This window comes from Macaca mulatta, chromosome 2, assembly GCF_049350105.2.
Source record: "Macaca mulatta isolate MMU2019108-1 chromosome 2, T2T-MMU8v2.0, whole genome shotgun sequence".
In the NCBI taxonomy this organism is placed as follows: domain Eukaryota; kingdom Metazoa; phylum Chordata; class Mammalia; order Primates; family Cercopithecidae; genus Macaca; species Macaca mulatta.
This window is the reverse complement of record NC_133407.1, coordinates 94495482-94510901: the sequence shown is the minus strand read 5'-3', so window position 1 is coordinate 94510901 and position 15420 is coordinate 94495482. Positions and strand designations below refer to the sequence as shown.

Below are 15420 nucleotides of genomic sequence, written 5' to 3'. Positions count from 1 at the left end.
TCTTTTTCCCCCTTTAAAAAAAATCTATTCTGGTGGCTTTCCCCCCTTATAAATAGCCAGTTGTTCTTTAATTATAAATGTTATTTGAGAGGAGAGTTTGTGGTTTTGTCTAAAGTACTGTTTAACAGTTGTTCTACTTACTTAAATCAGCAGAAACCACTCTGGAGCAAAGCTCGTGTCAGCAGATCTGAACACGAAGGGTCAGTATCAGCCATTTATTCTGAACAATCTGGAGGTCAGATAAATCTAAGCAAGTATTTTCTTAATCTCAAAAAAGGCATTGTGGGAACCAAGAACTCTATTCTCTGTTGTGATGTGCTCTATTGTCAGGACTACAAATCTGATGATAATGATAATAATGATGGTAATGATGACAATGATGATAGTTAATGCTTATCCAGCACTTAATATGTGTCAGGTATCATTCAAAAGCTATCTATCTATCTGTCTGTCTATCTATCTATCTATCTATCTATCTATCTATCTATCGCTCTATCTATCATCTATCTACTCATTCAAATCCCACAACAAACATATAAGATAAGTATTTCTATTCCTGTTTCACATTTGAGGACACTGAGGAAGAATAACATTAGCTGCATCCCCCAAATCCAGAGTAAATGACTGAATCAGGACTCAGACCTAAGCAGGATAGCTCAAAAATGTGTACTTTCAAGGAGACAGTAATACAAATATATTGTTGTCTACACAGTTCTAGGCAGTGCTAGGCATTAGGAATGGAAAGACAAAATTCTCCTGACTTGAAATTGCCCACAGTCTAGCAAAGGATCAGAATTGAAAACAGATTAATTCACTACAAAGATATTATAGAGGAAGGATGTGTGGGCGTGAAGATGGTTGAGGAAATATCCCAGGAGATCTGAACCTGGCCAAATGAATAGTGAGTAGAGGTCAAGGTAGGTGCAGAAGAAGGTTCGGAGATCCCAGGAGGGAAGGAAAGGCATGAGTTGAGGCAGAAAGCCAGGAGTCCAGTGTGGTTGTGAGGAGCATCTCCTCCCATGGTATTACTAAAATGCAACCTGGGAATCCGGACAGTGACAGGAAAGGAATGTAGAGAAGCAGGTAGAGGTTATGTGTGAGGCATTTGGTGATAAGTTGTCCCAAGACAAGAGTGCATAACACGGCCTGCCTGTGGCAGTGTGAAAAACAGGGAACTGTCAATACCTGATTCCTCCCCTTGTCTACCGCCAGAGAAAAGCCCTGACATGTGGGGCTTGGGACTAGTTGCTCACTGCTCTCCATCCTCCCTGTTCCACCTTGGAGCTTGGCCCTAACACAGGGGTTGGCAGTGGGAAGGAACTGGCTGGCTCTGTCATCTAGACTCCATAGCATCATTTCACTTCTGGCCACATCACCCTCCTTGTGGTATATGGCCTTGAGGTTGCATATTGGTAATCCCCCCTGCTTAATGACAGTGTGCCGTGGGTAAAGCTCATTTCTTCTTTCCTGCAGGTGAAAGAATCACAGTAATTATGTTGGATGAATGTGCATACAGTGGCCTAGCAGTTTGACTGAATTGGAAATCAGCAAGAGTTAGCAATCTTGAGGAAGAAACAAAAGGCTGAAGAATATGAATAGGAGGGAGAGGTTTGAAAGGAATTTTAAATGTGAGGCTCTGGCAAAAAGCTAGATAGAGAGGTACAAAAAAATGTAGACGACGTGGACTTTCATAGAGTTTCATAATATCCTGTAGAGTTCAAAGTGCTGGATTATTGTGGTTCCAATAAATTTTTTGCCTTTATTTATAGCAATTACTATCTTGTTTCACTGTAATTTACATGTCTTTATCTCTAGACTGTGAGATCCTTGAGTTTAATCTTATTCCTCTTTTAGTATCTCCAACTTAACAGGGCTTGGCACAAAGTTACTGCTTAATAAAGGAGTGTTAAGTTTAAAAACTATGTAATGGAGAGGTACAGAGAGGTATTAGCCTCTTTTGTGTTGGTTGGGTGTTGTGTAGGGAGAAACATAGAGGGCTCAAGATAGAGGCCCAAAGAGAAAAAATTGTTGAGAGAGACAGTGGGGTGAGGCAGAAAGTGCAAGGGCTTTGGGCTCAGAGAAACTCAGATTTCAATCTCTGCCTTATTGGCACTTGGCTATCTACCCAACTCTGGACAGGCCCAGCCCTCCATGAGGATGACAAGGACAGGAAGATGTGTCTCAGCAGCAACCTGGCACAATGTCCTGTATATCCTTGTGTGCAAGACCCTGCTTGCACACAAGGATGCCAGGAGAGCCAGCTCTGCCCATCTCAGGCCAAGGTTTCCACCAAGCAGGTATGCCCAGCAGTGACCTCACCAGAATCTTGAGTTCCAGAAAGTCATATATACAGCCCAGCTCCTTGCTCTCCTTGTTTCCTCTTTCTATACCACTTTTAGATAGTCCTATAGGAATGTCTACTTCTGGGTGTGTACTAGGCTTCTGCATACACCTCTTGTATTGTCATTTTTGTTTGTTTGTTTTTAGATAGAGTCTCGCTCTGTCACCCAGGCTGGAGTGCAGTGGCCCGAGCTCAGCTCACTGCAACTCCGTCTCCCAAGTTCAAGTGATTCTCCTGCCTCAGCCTCCCGAGTAGCTGGGATTACATGCACCTGCCACCACACCCAGGTAATTTTTGTATTTTTAGTAGAGACAGGGTTTCGCCATCTTGGCCAGGCTGGTCTCGAGCTACTGACCTCAAGTAATCCACCTGCTTCGGCCTCCCAAAGTCCTGGGGATTACAGGCGTGAGCCACCGTGCCCGGCCTGTCATGCTATTCTAATATAACCTGGGGAGAGATCTGGCAGCCTGGATATCTTATTGGTAACTTACTGAATAACAATCTTGTATTAGCTGTTATCCCCTCCAAGAGTTGCAAACCATATTATCTATCTAGAATTGAAATTAAGCAAAAACAATTAGACTTCAACTCCAACTGGTTTCTCTCTCTCTCTGAAATGAATAGATATTATTTTAGGGCAGTTTTACACTTACAGAAAAGTTGAGTAAAAAGTACAGAAAGTTCCCATATTCTCCCTCTTCTCTCTCACTCATTTTCCCTATTATTAATGTCTTGCATTGGTATGGTACATTTGTTACAAGTTATGAACCAATATTGATTCATATTGATGGATCAGCATTAACTAAAGTCTACAGTTTATATTGGGGTTCATTCTTTGTGTTGTTCTATGGGTTTTGCTAAAAGCATAATGTCATGTTATCTACAATTAGAGTATTAAACAGAAAGAATCATTGCCCTAAAAATCCCCCTGTGATACACCTTCCTTCTCCTCCAGCCCCGGACGACCATTGATCTTTTCACTGGCTTTTTACACATAGCACTGTGTATTTAAAGTTTCTTCATGTCTTTTCACTGCTTGACAGCTCATTTATTTCTATTTCTGAATAATATTCTAATATGTGGATGTTTCACAGCTTGTTTATTCATTCACTATTAAAGGTTACCTATGTTTCTTCCCATTTTTGGCAATTATGAATGAAGTTGCAATAAAATTTGCAGGTAGGTTTTTGTGTGGACATATGCTTTCAATTCATTTGGGTAAATGCCTAGAAGTATGATTGCTGGATCATATGGTGAGATGATGTTTAGCTTTGTAAGAAACTGCCAAACTGTCTTCCAAGGTGGTTGTGCCATTTTGCATTCCCACCAGCAATGAACAAGAGTTCCTGTTGCTCCATATCCTCATCAGCATTGGTGTTGTCAGTGTTCTCAATTTTGGCCATTCTAATAGGTATGTAGTGATAGCTCATTGTTTTTTTTTTTTCTTTCTTTTTCTTTTTCAAGACATGGTCTAGCTCTGTCGCCCAGGCTGGAGTGGCATGATCTCAGTTCACTGCAACATTTGCCTCCTGGGTTTAAGCGATTCTCCTGCTTCAGCTTCCAGGTAGCTGGGGTTACAGGCACGGGCCACCAAGTCTGGCTAATTTTTGTATTTTTAGTAGAGATGGGGTTTCACCATGTTGGTCAGGCTGGTCTCAAACTCCTGACCTCGTGATCCACCTGCCTCGGCCTCCCAAAGTGCTGGGATTACAGGTGTGAGCCACTGAGCCTGGCCTCATTGTTGTTTTAATTTGTATTCCCCTAATAACATACGTTATTGAGTATCTTTTCATATACTTATTTGCTGTCTTTATATCTTCTTTGGTGATGTGTTTGTTCAAGTCTTTTGCCTACTTTTTATGGGGTTGTTTTCTTATTTCTGAGTTTTGACACTTCACTGCATATTTTGGATACACATCCTTTATGAGATAGATCTGTTTTGCAAATATTTTCTCCCAGTCTGTGGCTTGTCTTTTCATTCACTTAACAGTGTTTTTTGAAGGGCAGAAATTTTTAATTTTGATGTAGTCCAATTTTATGGTTTTGCATTTTACATTTAGGTCTATGATCCATTTTAAGTCGATTTTTATGGAAGACATAAGATCGGTGTCCAGATTAATATTAAACTAACCTATTAGGTTGTTATTGTTGTTTTATTCGTTTTTCTGCCTTTGTAGTATTGGTTCTGTGTTTTGGTGCAAGCCTATTTCTCCCCTGATTAAATAGGTTTATTTCTAAAATGTGATGTGATCTTTGACATCCTAATATATTTTATTGGTCTGATCATTTTATTTCCCAAGGGCTCTATTGTGAAATGTGTGGGTTTGAACAATTTATTTAATTTCTTTTTTCTTGCATTTTCTAATATATAAAAATGGGGAAATTTTTCAACTTTGGAGAGATGATGAAAGAATTTAATGCTAGAACATATTAAGAGACGGGAAGTTCTGTTTACCAAGTACTTCAAAGTTTCTGCTCATCCATCCGACCACACCACTTTCCTCTCAGGGACTCAGAAGCAGAGCCTGGAAAGACAGCTTATCTTTCCTTAAGCTGATGCTTAGAGGGTTTTAGAGATTGTGTTAGATTTTTGTCAAAAAAAGAGAGGAAGAGAACAGAGAAGAGATTTGTGTAAAGGACCTCATGGATGTCCATTTGTTCACTCATTCAAACACTGTTTCTGGCCACCCACGATGAGCCAGGTATTAACAGACACTGCAAATATTTAACAAGGAAAGTGGATATGGTCAAGGCCCCACTGGGTGTAGGGGAGGTAGAGGGACTTGGGGCAGTCTTCCTTCAGAGTTGAAGAATAAAAGACTGAAAAATAATCGAGCTTTTGGACCATAGAAGCAGATGTTCAGTAAGCATAGACCTGTACGCCTAGGGCGGAAGGTCCCAAGAAGCCCTGGGTTACCTTCTCAAAGGTTGCATTCAGAGCATATCTATTTTGGCACAACTGCTGTTTTTAATAAATGCTTCAGGCTTTGCCTCAAAACTTAGTCTTGTTGCTGCCACCTCTACCTCCTCTACCTCCCACGAATGACAATGTCCCAGCCCATCAGACCCTTTGTGGTCTCTTTCTGACCAGCAGCTCCTGATGTTGGCTCCTCACTTGCATACCTGCCGCCGTTCACTGTGCCTGCTTCTGGCTGGCTTTTGCTTTATGCCTTATTAGCTGAACTCAATAGTTCCCTCCTTCTGCCTGCCTGAGTTTTTGCTTAGCCTCTTCTACTTCCCCACTCCTTCCCACTCCACATCTCAGGCAAACATACCAAAACCTGGATCTGAAGAAATAAACTCAAGCATTGGAGGAAGAAATGAGAGAAAGCAAAACTTGAAACAATAATGATAATTCTTGAGAGCTTTCTACTGTTGAAGCTTTACATGGCATGCTTTATCTATTATTATTATTATTATTATTATTATTTTGAGACAGAGTCTCGCTCTGTCGCCCAGGCTGGAGTGCAGTGGCCAGATCTCGGCTCACTGCAAGCTCCGCCTCCCGGGTTTACGTCACTCTCCTGCCTCAGCCTCCTGAGTAGCTGGGACTATAGGCGCCCGCCACCACGCCTGGCGAGTTATTTTGTATTTTTTAGTAGAGACGGGGTTTCACCATGTTAGCCAGGATAGTCTCGATCTCCTGACCTCGTGATCTGCCCGTCTCGGCCTCCCAAAGTGCTGGGATTCCATTATTTATTTTAATCCTCACAACAACTTTGTGCCATGTTGTTCTGGACACTGCAACCCTCAGCCACAAAACTAGAGATGGAGTAAAATGTCCTTTATGATGTTGGATACGTGGGTAAGTTTAAAATCTGAAAGTGAATTGGGGGGACAAGCGAAGGAGAGAGTGCGAGAAAGAGAGGGAGAAATAGAGAGAATGACTGACAGGCAGAGAAAGGGAATAAAGTCAAAGAACTAGAAAAACGGAGCTGGCTTCTGGTTCCAACAAAATGTAATTTAGATCTTGTTCTACAATAAGCCATAATGAGCAACAAAATCAAATTGATTATAAAAGGAAGAGTCTCCAGGTGTTCAGGGATTTTTTTAAATTTTGTTTTTTAACATAATTTCTGAAAAAGGGAAAAAGATTTCTATTCGAATGGTTAGGATCAATTCTGCAGTGGAAAGGGTTAAGCAAATTCTTTTTATTTGTTTGCGGTTTAGTAGTGGACATAAAAATTAATGCCATGCTTTATCATTTTCTTGCCGTAATGGAGTCCATGTCACATGAAAAGTTGATAGTGTAAATGTGTTGATCATTGACACTAACTTGTTTCTCTTAGCCCCATACACCAGAGGTACATCTGGGGGTATAATAAAAAGGCTGTGAACTGTTCTGAGGTTGCAAAACAGGACAAATGTTTTTAGTATATTTCTCACTCCTCATCACTTTCTTCTTTTTATGAGACTTAAATTCTCTTTTCCTTCCAAGCTTGACATTTTTTACTACTCTACTGAATATATAATTGGTCCTCTATTCCATTCAACTCCTCACATTATAATTAAATACCACATTGTTATTACATTTTCATCATCACTCTTTGCATGTTGATCTGATTGATTATACTGTGTTCTTCTTTTTACTAGAAAACTTAAAATCCACTACCATAGTTCTTTCACCTTGTTCTGTCACAGGTAAATGATTCTCCCTCCAGGTTTTCACATTGATTACTTTACCGGTGAAATGTGTGATGGCATATCTTATACCCTCTTTTGTGTGTAAGTCTATAACTCAATCCTTTGCTTTTTTTTTTTTTTTTTTTTTTTTTTTTTTTTTTGCCTTCCTTCCCAGTAAACTATTCCTGAAACCCTTCTGTCTGAAGATTTATGCAGATTGATCATGGTCTGAGTTTGGTAGTTGAGATTATATCAGCTCTTGGCCAAATATTGTGCCACAACAGACATCTCTGTGAAGGGAGGAGAAGCAGTGGTGAGACAACATTAAAAACAGATTTGGCAACACAAACAACAATTTCAGAGAAATTTGATTCCTGTGGAGCTACCCTGGAAAGCTCCAAATGATTTCTTTCACTGTTTGCTGAAATGAAATGTTTGCCATGAGAATCTGGTTCCCGCAGGTTGTGTTTGCAATTGTCTCTCTTTTACAAAGTACATGCCTTCATCGAATTTTAAACAACAACTTGTTTTATTTTATTTTTATATGAAACTCTGGCTGCCAATATCTTAAAATGCTGCCTTGGGTGGTATTGCTGGACAGTTATCACCTTCAAGGAAATGCATAACTTATTAAAGTTATGATTTTTAGATTGTTTCTGTGTAAGAAGGAATTTCTCCATGTCTAGGGTTATGGCCTTGCATCCGGCTAGAAATGCTGATTTCATTTCACTCTATTAAGCAAGACAGCTACAGGCAGAGGCAACAGCATAAACAGGAAGAGTTTGTTTTCAAAGACAATCATCTTTGGCTCTGTTTTGCCTCTGCTGACTCTTTGTGGCAGGTGTATTTTTTTTCTAGGACTGCTGTCACAAAGTTGCAGCACAAACTGGGTGGTTTAAGCAACAGAAACTTATTCTCACAATTTGGGAGGGTAAAAGTCCAAAATAAAGGTATCAGCAGTGTGAGTCCCTTCTGAGGGCTGTGAGGAAAGGATGTGTTCCAAGTCTCTCTCCTTGCTTTGTAGATGATATTCTCCCTGTGTCTTCATACTGTTTCCCCCGTCTATAGATATGCACTGTTCAAATTTCTTATTTTAAAAAAGGCACCAGTTATGTTGGATTAGGGCTCATTTTAATGACCCCCATCTTAACCAATTACATCTGCAATCACCCTATTTCCAAAGTAAGGAAATAAGATGCCACTTTTAGGTACTGGGAGTTAAGACTTCAACATATTTTTGGAAGGGCACAGTTTAACCAAAAACATCAGGTATCCAGTTTTCTTATGCTTTTTTGTCATCTTTCTTCATTATGCCAAGGCCTCTTATACATTCAAGGGAGGGTCATAGGTCATAACTTGAGGTGTTACACCTCCCAAGACTACTTGCATTTTCTTAAAGTCTCAAATATTGCAAAAATGGATGGGAGAGGCCATCAAGCAGAATACATTTTGGGGTATTTAGTTTGGGTTGATTGGTTTTTCAGGAGCGAGGTTAGGTGTAAGGGGTAGGGGATGGTGCCTTTGAGAAAACCTTACTGTGGAGGCACTTGCCGTTTCATCTAAGTACAGGACTGAGCATAGTCATTGGAGTTTTGCTCAATTGTTTTAGGAAAGTATGTGCTATGTGGAAAGTGCAAAGCAAAGCAATATTTCTTCATGTGTAGACCTTGGACTATCTGCCTCAGAATCAATGGTTAAAACCAAATTCCTGGGTCCCATCACAGTCCTCACGATCCTAAATTAGCATAAGTTGATATTCAGGACCATTCTAACAGATACCCTAATGAAGTCTGAGCTGTTAAAACAACAAAACCTTATACAGAAAAATCTGTCTGTTTAATTTATAGGCATAGCATGTACATGCACAAGAGCATGTAGATCAATTTTCTCAATCTTTCAAAAGTTCAGAGGCTGGAGTTGGGATTCATAATCAATAAGAAGTTGCTCATGACTCTCTGCCCAGTCAATTAGGCAGGAAAGATGGAGCAAAGCTTTAAAGACACATTATTTTATTTCATATACATTCTTACCCTTCAATAAAGTATATGAAGTTGGCCTTCCACCATAAGAGAAAAGACCTTGAACCTGAGGGGCAAATGGTTGGGTGCTGGATCATTTGAAAGGAAAGATTGCCTTTTCCTGGTCAATCTAGCCTTAAGGATATAGGACTATCACAGTATCTACAGTAGATGGCTACAGAAATTTGCAAATATAACAACTACACTTTTGCATCTAATTTTCATTTTAGTATACACAGACAATATGTGTTCGTTTTCTTCCTAGACAAAATTTCTTTATTTTTGCTCTGGGGTGAAAAAAAATCCCTGAAAACCCCAAGTATTAAAAAGAAACACACACACAAGAAGCAATTTTGGAAAGATTAAAAGCAATTGTTCTGTTACCCCTGGCAACAGAATCTAGATGCAGCCAATCAGCAAAGTTGATATATTGTTTTGACACACGTGCACATATTTCTAACATAAATAGCAACAGAGACCTAATAACAGTAGGGTTTAAAGCTGGAAACTGATGTCATTTCAAATGTGTCAATCAAAGAGAACCTATGAAAGTGTTTTTTTCTATCAAGCTGACATTAAGTATATGCTGTAATGGCTTCCTAAGTGATGGTAGACTTCTGTCAGGCCATACAGGAGATGCTAAATCTATAATTACACTCTTGCTTCTTGGAATGTGTCCTTTAGCACATCTCAAAAAAAAAAAAAAACTTTAATAAGAAAATAAAATTAGTCCTGCAGTAAAATTCATCTGTTCACATTACAAAAAAAGTGTGCTTATAAGAATGAACAAAATTAGGCTAGAATTAGCTTGTTTATCCCTAAAATAGATGCATGTCTTTAGTTCCTATGTCTGTTGAATTTATGATCAACTTGTGCCAGTAAATTCTGCTATTTAAATGTTTTAAAGTCTCTTAGAAATTAGCATTTGGATAGAACAATAGGAGAGAACAATAGTATTAGGCTGTCCTGAAGAAAATAAGTGGGATGGTTAGGGGTCCAGTTCTGGCGACACTTACTGCTCAATATGAAAAGGGATGGCTAGGGGGTCAGAGTTCATCCTTCCCTAGGAACTAGGAGCAAAATTATCAAAAATTAAATTAAAAAATAAGAGACGCCATTTATTGAGTGCTTATATGGAGCGTGCACTATGCTAAGTGCTTTATAGCTGTTGTCTCATTTAAATCCTTACAACAATTAAATAGGTAGGAATTATTATCCCATCAAACAGATGAGGAAACCTGGCTTATTTAGCCTGGCTCCTGTCATATGGCAGATGAATAAGTGGCAGACCTGGGGTTTTAATCCAGGGCTGTTTTGCTCCAAAGCTTCTGCTTTCATCCACAGTTCATAGGGACTTTGGCTCTGCAGGTAAATCTGTACCTCCCTCCACGCCAGGAGCCTCAGGATGCTATTAGTTACACACTTGAGAACTGAAAATGACCTCTGCTTTGTCCCTCAACAGATGGTGGGCCCCAGTAAAAGTATATATAACTTCTTTGACCTTCCTTTTCCTGGTCAGTAAAGAAAGCTACTTTACTGATGTTTATATACTTTATTAAATGTTAACTCAATGGCTCCCAAAGTAACTGTAACTGTTGGAGTAATTGAGATAATATTTAATAAAGTATATAAATAGTAGTAAGCAGTAGTTTTATTTAATAAAACTATTGTGCTTAATAAGAACTCTCAGTAAGAATTATCTTTCCCTTCGTCTTTCTTTCTTTGTAAGTATCTGTCTAAAGTACCAGGTAGTATGATGCACATTGTAAATGCTCTGTTAATTTTTTCAATAAATGGCCCAAAAAAGTAACCTTCAAAATCTAAAGTATTAATACTTTGAATATCTAGCTAGTGTGTTCTCTCTCTCTCTCTCTCTCTTTTCCTTTCTTTTCTCTCTCTTTCTTTCTTTTGACAGAGTTTCGCTTTTGTTGCCCAGGCTGGAGTACAATGGTACAATCTCAGCTGACTGCAACCTCTGCCTCCCAGGTACAAGTGATTCTCCCACCTCAGCTTCCTGAGTAGCTGAGATTACAGGTGTGCACCACCACGCCCAGCTAATTTTGTATTTTTAGTAGAGATGGAGTTACACCATGTTGGTCAGGCTGGTCTCAAACTTGTGACCTGAGGTCATCCGCTCACCTCGGCCTCTCAAAGTGCTGGGACCACAGGCATAAGCCACCATGCCCGGCCCTAGTCATCTTCATAAAGCTACAACTGAGGCCCACTTCAACTCTTGCTGCACAATAAAACCACCAAGAGAACTTTTAAAATTAGTGAATTTTAGGCTTTAAGAGATTTTTACTTATCTAATCCAGGGCAGCAACCAGGCACCCATATATGTTTTTTAACTGCTCACTTTCCTTCCTTCCTTCCTTCCTTCCTTCCTTCCTTCCTTCCTTCCTTCCTTCCTTCCTTCCTTCCTTCCTTCCTTCCTTCCTTTCTCTTCTTTTTCTCTTTGCTTGTCATAATTTCTTAAAAGTGAAAAATCTGTACCCTTACCATAAAATGTAACAAAAGAGTAAACCTTTTGGTTTCTCTGGGACAAGTATTCTATATGTCTTGTAAGACATTTTATCTCTTTCTCTTTCTTTCTCTTTCTTTTTTTCTTCTTTCTTTCTTAAATTAAGATGAGGGTCACATAATATAAAATTAACAATTTTAAAGTGAACAGTTCAGTAGCATCTAGTATAGCTACAATGTTGAAAAACCATCCCCTCTATTTAGTTTTGAAACATTTTCATCACCACAAAATAAAACCCTGTATAGGTTAAGCAGATGCTCCTCATTCCCATCCTCCCCCAACTCCAGGCAACCACCAGCATGTGCTCTGTCCCTATGGATTTGCCTATTCTGGATGTTTTGTGTAAACGCAATCATACGATATGTGGTCTTTTGTGTCTGGCTTCCTTCACTTGGCATAATCTTTTTGAGGTTCATCATATTGTATCATATATCAGCACTTCATTCCTTTTCATGGCTGAATAATATTCTTTTCTATAGATACAGTATAATTTGTTTATCCATTTATTTGTTGATGAATATTTGGGCTATATCTACCTTTTGGCTATTGTAAATAGTGCTTCTGTGAACACATGTGTACACATATTTGTTTGAGTACCTGTTTTTAATTCTGTGGGTATACAGGAGTGAAATTGCTGGGTTGTATGGTAATTCTAAGTTTAACTTTTTGAAGAACTGTCAAACTGTTTCCATAGTGCAGAACCATTTTACATTCCCACCAGTAATGTACCAGGGTTCCAATTTTCTCACATCTTTGCAAACACTTATTTTCCTTTTTTAAAAAAATTACAACACCCTTGTAGGTGTAAGGTGGCAGTTCATTGTGGTTTTGATTTGCTTTTCTGTAATTACTTTTTTTTGTTCAAGACAGTCTTGCTCTGTCACTCAGATTGGAGTGCAGTGGCGTGATCTCGGCTCACTGCAACCTCTGCCTCCCGTGTTCAAGAGATTCTCCTGCCTCAGCCTCCTGAGTAGCTGGGATTACAGATGCCCACCACCACACCTGGCTAATTTTTGTATTTTTATTAGAGACAGGGTTTCACCATGTTGGCCAGGCTGGTCTCAAATCCTGACCTCAGGTGATTTACCCGCCTCAGCCTCCCAAAGTGCTGGGATTACAGGCGTGAGCCACCGCACCCGGCTGCATTTCTGTATTTACTAAGTGTGTTGAATATCTTCTCATGTGGTTGGTAGCCATTTGTATATCTTTTCTGAAGAAATATTTATTCAAGCCCTTTTCAGGCATCCATATTTTTTAAGATGCCTCCTATCCATTGAATGTGATTTTAGTGTGCAAAGTTTGAGAAGAATGATTGATGTAAGGGAACGTAAAGAGCAAATAAGAAAGAGGATGTCAGTGACTTACTGTCTTTGTCATTTGCATGTGGATAGGCAAGAACTGCAGGTAATGATATTAGTCAGTCCTTCACCAACTCTGCTCTACCTGAAGAATTCAAACAACAAGCACAAAGTTATATAAGTGTGACCAGTATATGTTCCATTACTTCAAGGTGGTATTAAAGGCAATTTTAAAAGGCCAAATTTCACGGTTTATAGTTAAATAAAATGTCTTACAAGACATACAGAATACTTGTCCCAGAGAAACCAAAGGTTTACTCTTTTGTTACATTTTATTGTAAGGGTACAGATTTTTCACTTTTAAGAAATTATGACAAGTAAAGGAAAATAATAGGCCTGAGTTCCTGTTAAATTCAGAAGAAAAATACAAGTTACTTGTGTCCCTGGTCACCAGTGTGCTGCCCCTCTCTTTCCTGGTCTCCTCCCAGATTTATTTGTCCTTCTTCTCTCCCTCTTTTCTCTTTCCTTTTCTTTCCTATGAATCATAGTATGTGAATAAATAGAGAGATTTATTTGATTCTTATACTTTATTGAGTTGCCCATGTGGTCATTGTTAGTTTAGTGTTACGTTTTTGGAATGCATGTCCTGAAATTTCTATGTCAGAGAAATGCAAAAGAAAACAGTCCATCTAGCAGATGCCTAGATATCTATTGTTCATTTCTAACATAGAAATGTAGTGCCTACAGAGTAGGGAATGAAATTTTCTTTAGTGAAAACAGTTTTATTAGAATTTAGATCCTAAATATCTGTTTTGACAATGAAACAAAAAATATTTGACAGCAAAACCTTTGTTGTCAGAAGTGCTGCAGGATGGGCTCTCCAGGCAGCCAACCCTGGGAAAGGAAAGGGAGAAGCAGGCGTGGGCAGAGGGAGATATCAGACTGTGCCGTGGGCCTGACAAAGGCTCTGCGAACCCAACAGGGAGCTCTGAAGCAAAGATTGCACATTAGAGGAGGCCCATTTGCAACTTGCCTTACTGGCTTCATGTCACTGCCTTAGTCATTGGCCAGGGGACCCCGAAACAAAGTGTGACTTCAGCTCCAACACTTGGGCCAGTCTTGAAGAAGTCTCCAGCCAGAAGATGTCAGCTCACCACGCTGCCTGCAGCTGGCTACCAATCACTTTCTTGAAAGGGTTTCTGAGTGGTCCTTCTCTGTGTTAACCATAGAAAGTGATTTATTGTTCACTTGTCAGACTTATATGGGCAGTTGCAGGTAAGAGGCAAGAAAACGCATGTTAGCTATTTCCTTACCTCTAACCTAATGGTTTCTTTATCGAAGTGATAGATTCTTACAAAATCTGTCAAAGGTTTCTCAAAATATGCCAAAGCTCTCTCAAAACAACATAACCCCTATCCCTCTGGAGCTTAGTCCAGGATTTAATGCACATCTTTTAGACTCATCCTTTTGAGAGCTAATTCCAATATCAAAATACTGTTAGGATGCAATGTCGCCTCATAGACCAGGATAGAAAAAGCTTAGGACGGTGCCTGAGCCATAGTAAGTGGCTGAGAAAGATTTGTTAAATTAATACAGGAATAATTGAATTACATAATGAATTACAAGAGTCTTTTGAATGTTGCTTCAGTTTCATGGTCTAAAGAGTAGTAGCACAATTATTAATACCAGGATGCCAGAATAAATCCTATTTTGAGTTTCTTGAAAGTTTTAAACTATGTTTTGAGATGTTTTTCTGTTTCAAATATTTATACCATGGCAAGAAACCAAATTCTAAATGCATTTTGCAGGAGAATTTTCCACTTAATTGTAAAACCCTTGTGCATTTTAAGGAAAATTCAACCCACATGTTTCATTATTTAATTTACACTTAACCATAAAATGGTTGTTTTTTAAGAGTCTAAAGTGTCCAAAAAGTCTTTGGTAGTTTTCTCCCATCTTTTCTTAGAAGTAGAAAGTCTCGGTTAAGGCAAAACTGAAGAAACTCACCAGCCTGAATATCTGGGCATCCTAGCTGGAGTTCTAGAGGGGATAAGATTATGTATCCTTACTTCCACCATCACTCCCTGCCCCCACGGGCTGTGGGTCTCTAGTAGACCGAATAGAAATTCTGTGTGAAGCTGTGGCTGCCAACTCTTTCCTCAGTCTGTTTGGTGGCGTCAACTCTGTGGCAGTCACAACAGGCTGGCCTGATGTTTGGTTGCGGGAAGAGGGGTCCTTCTCCAGACTGCACCATTGTGCAATGATGTTTTGCTCACCGTGGCCTGAGCTTTGCTGCAGGAGGAGGGCTCTTTCTCCAGCTTGCAGACCCAGGCTGAGGTCCCTCAGCAGTCAGCAGTGGGTGAAAACTCCAGGGCACCAAGGAACAGCTCAATTCCTAAGGAACTTAAAAAGAAAGAAAGTGAAATGCCAGTCCCTGGGTTAATGCTTTGCCAAGGAGCCTCCTCTGAGATGTAGCTACTTCCTTCAAGGATGTCCTGGGGCAGAAAGAAAAAGTCAGGGAGGTGCCTTACTAAAAATTAAGACTTAATTAAACAGGTGGAGAGGAAAGGGAGAGGAATTAAGTGCAATTTCTAGATCTTTCTATAAAGATATCTGAAC

General features: G+C 39.5%; 1 protein-coding gene across 6 annotated transcripts in view; it reads left to right on the top strand.

The window, feature by feature from the left end:
• Positions 1-15420, top strand: part of LOC144339055 (uncharacterized) — a 293212-nt gene that overhangs the window by 227129 nt on the left and 50663 nt on the right. For 4 of the 6 annotated variants that reach the window (XR_013413668.1, XR_013413663.1, XM_077991697.1 and 1 more), the window contains one exon: positions 2488-2628. The exons of the other annotated variants lie outside the window; for them this stretch is intronic. Coding sequence is in view for 2 of the 4 variants with exons in the window: in XM_077991697.1 (XP_077847823.1) it covers positions 2488-2628 (141 nt within the window). In the remaining 2 variants the exon portion in view is untranslated. The remainder of the gene's footprint in view (positions 1-2487; positions 2629-15420) is intronic. 6 annotated transcript variants of the gene reach the window in all.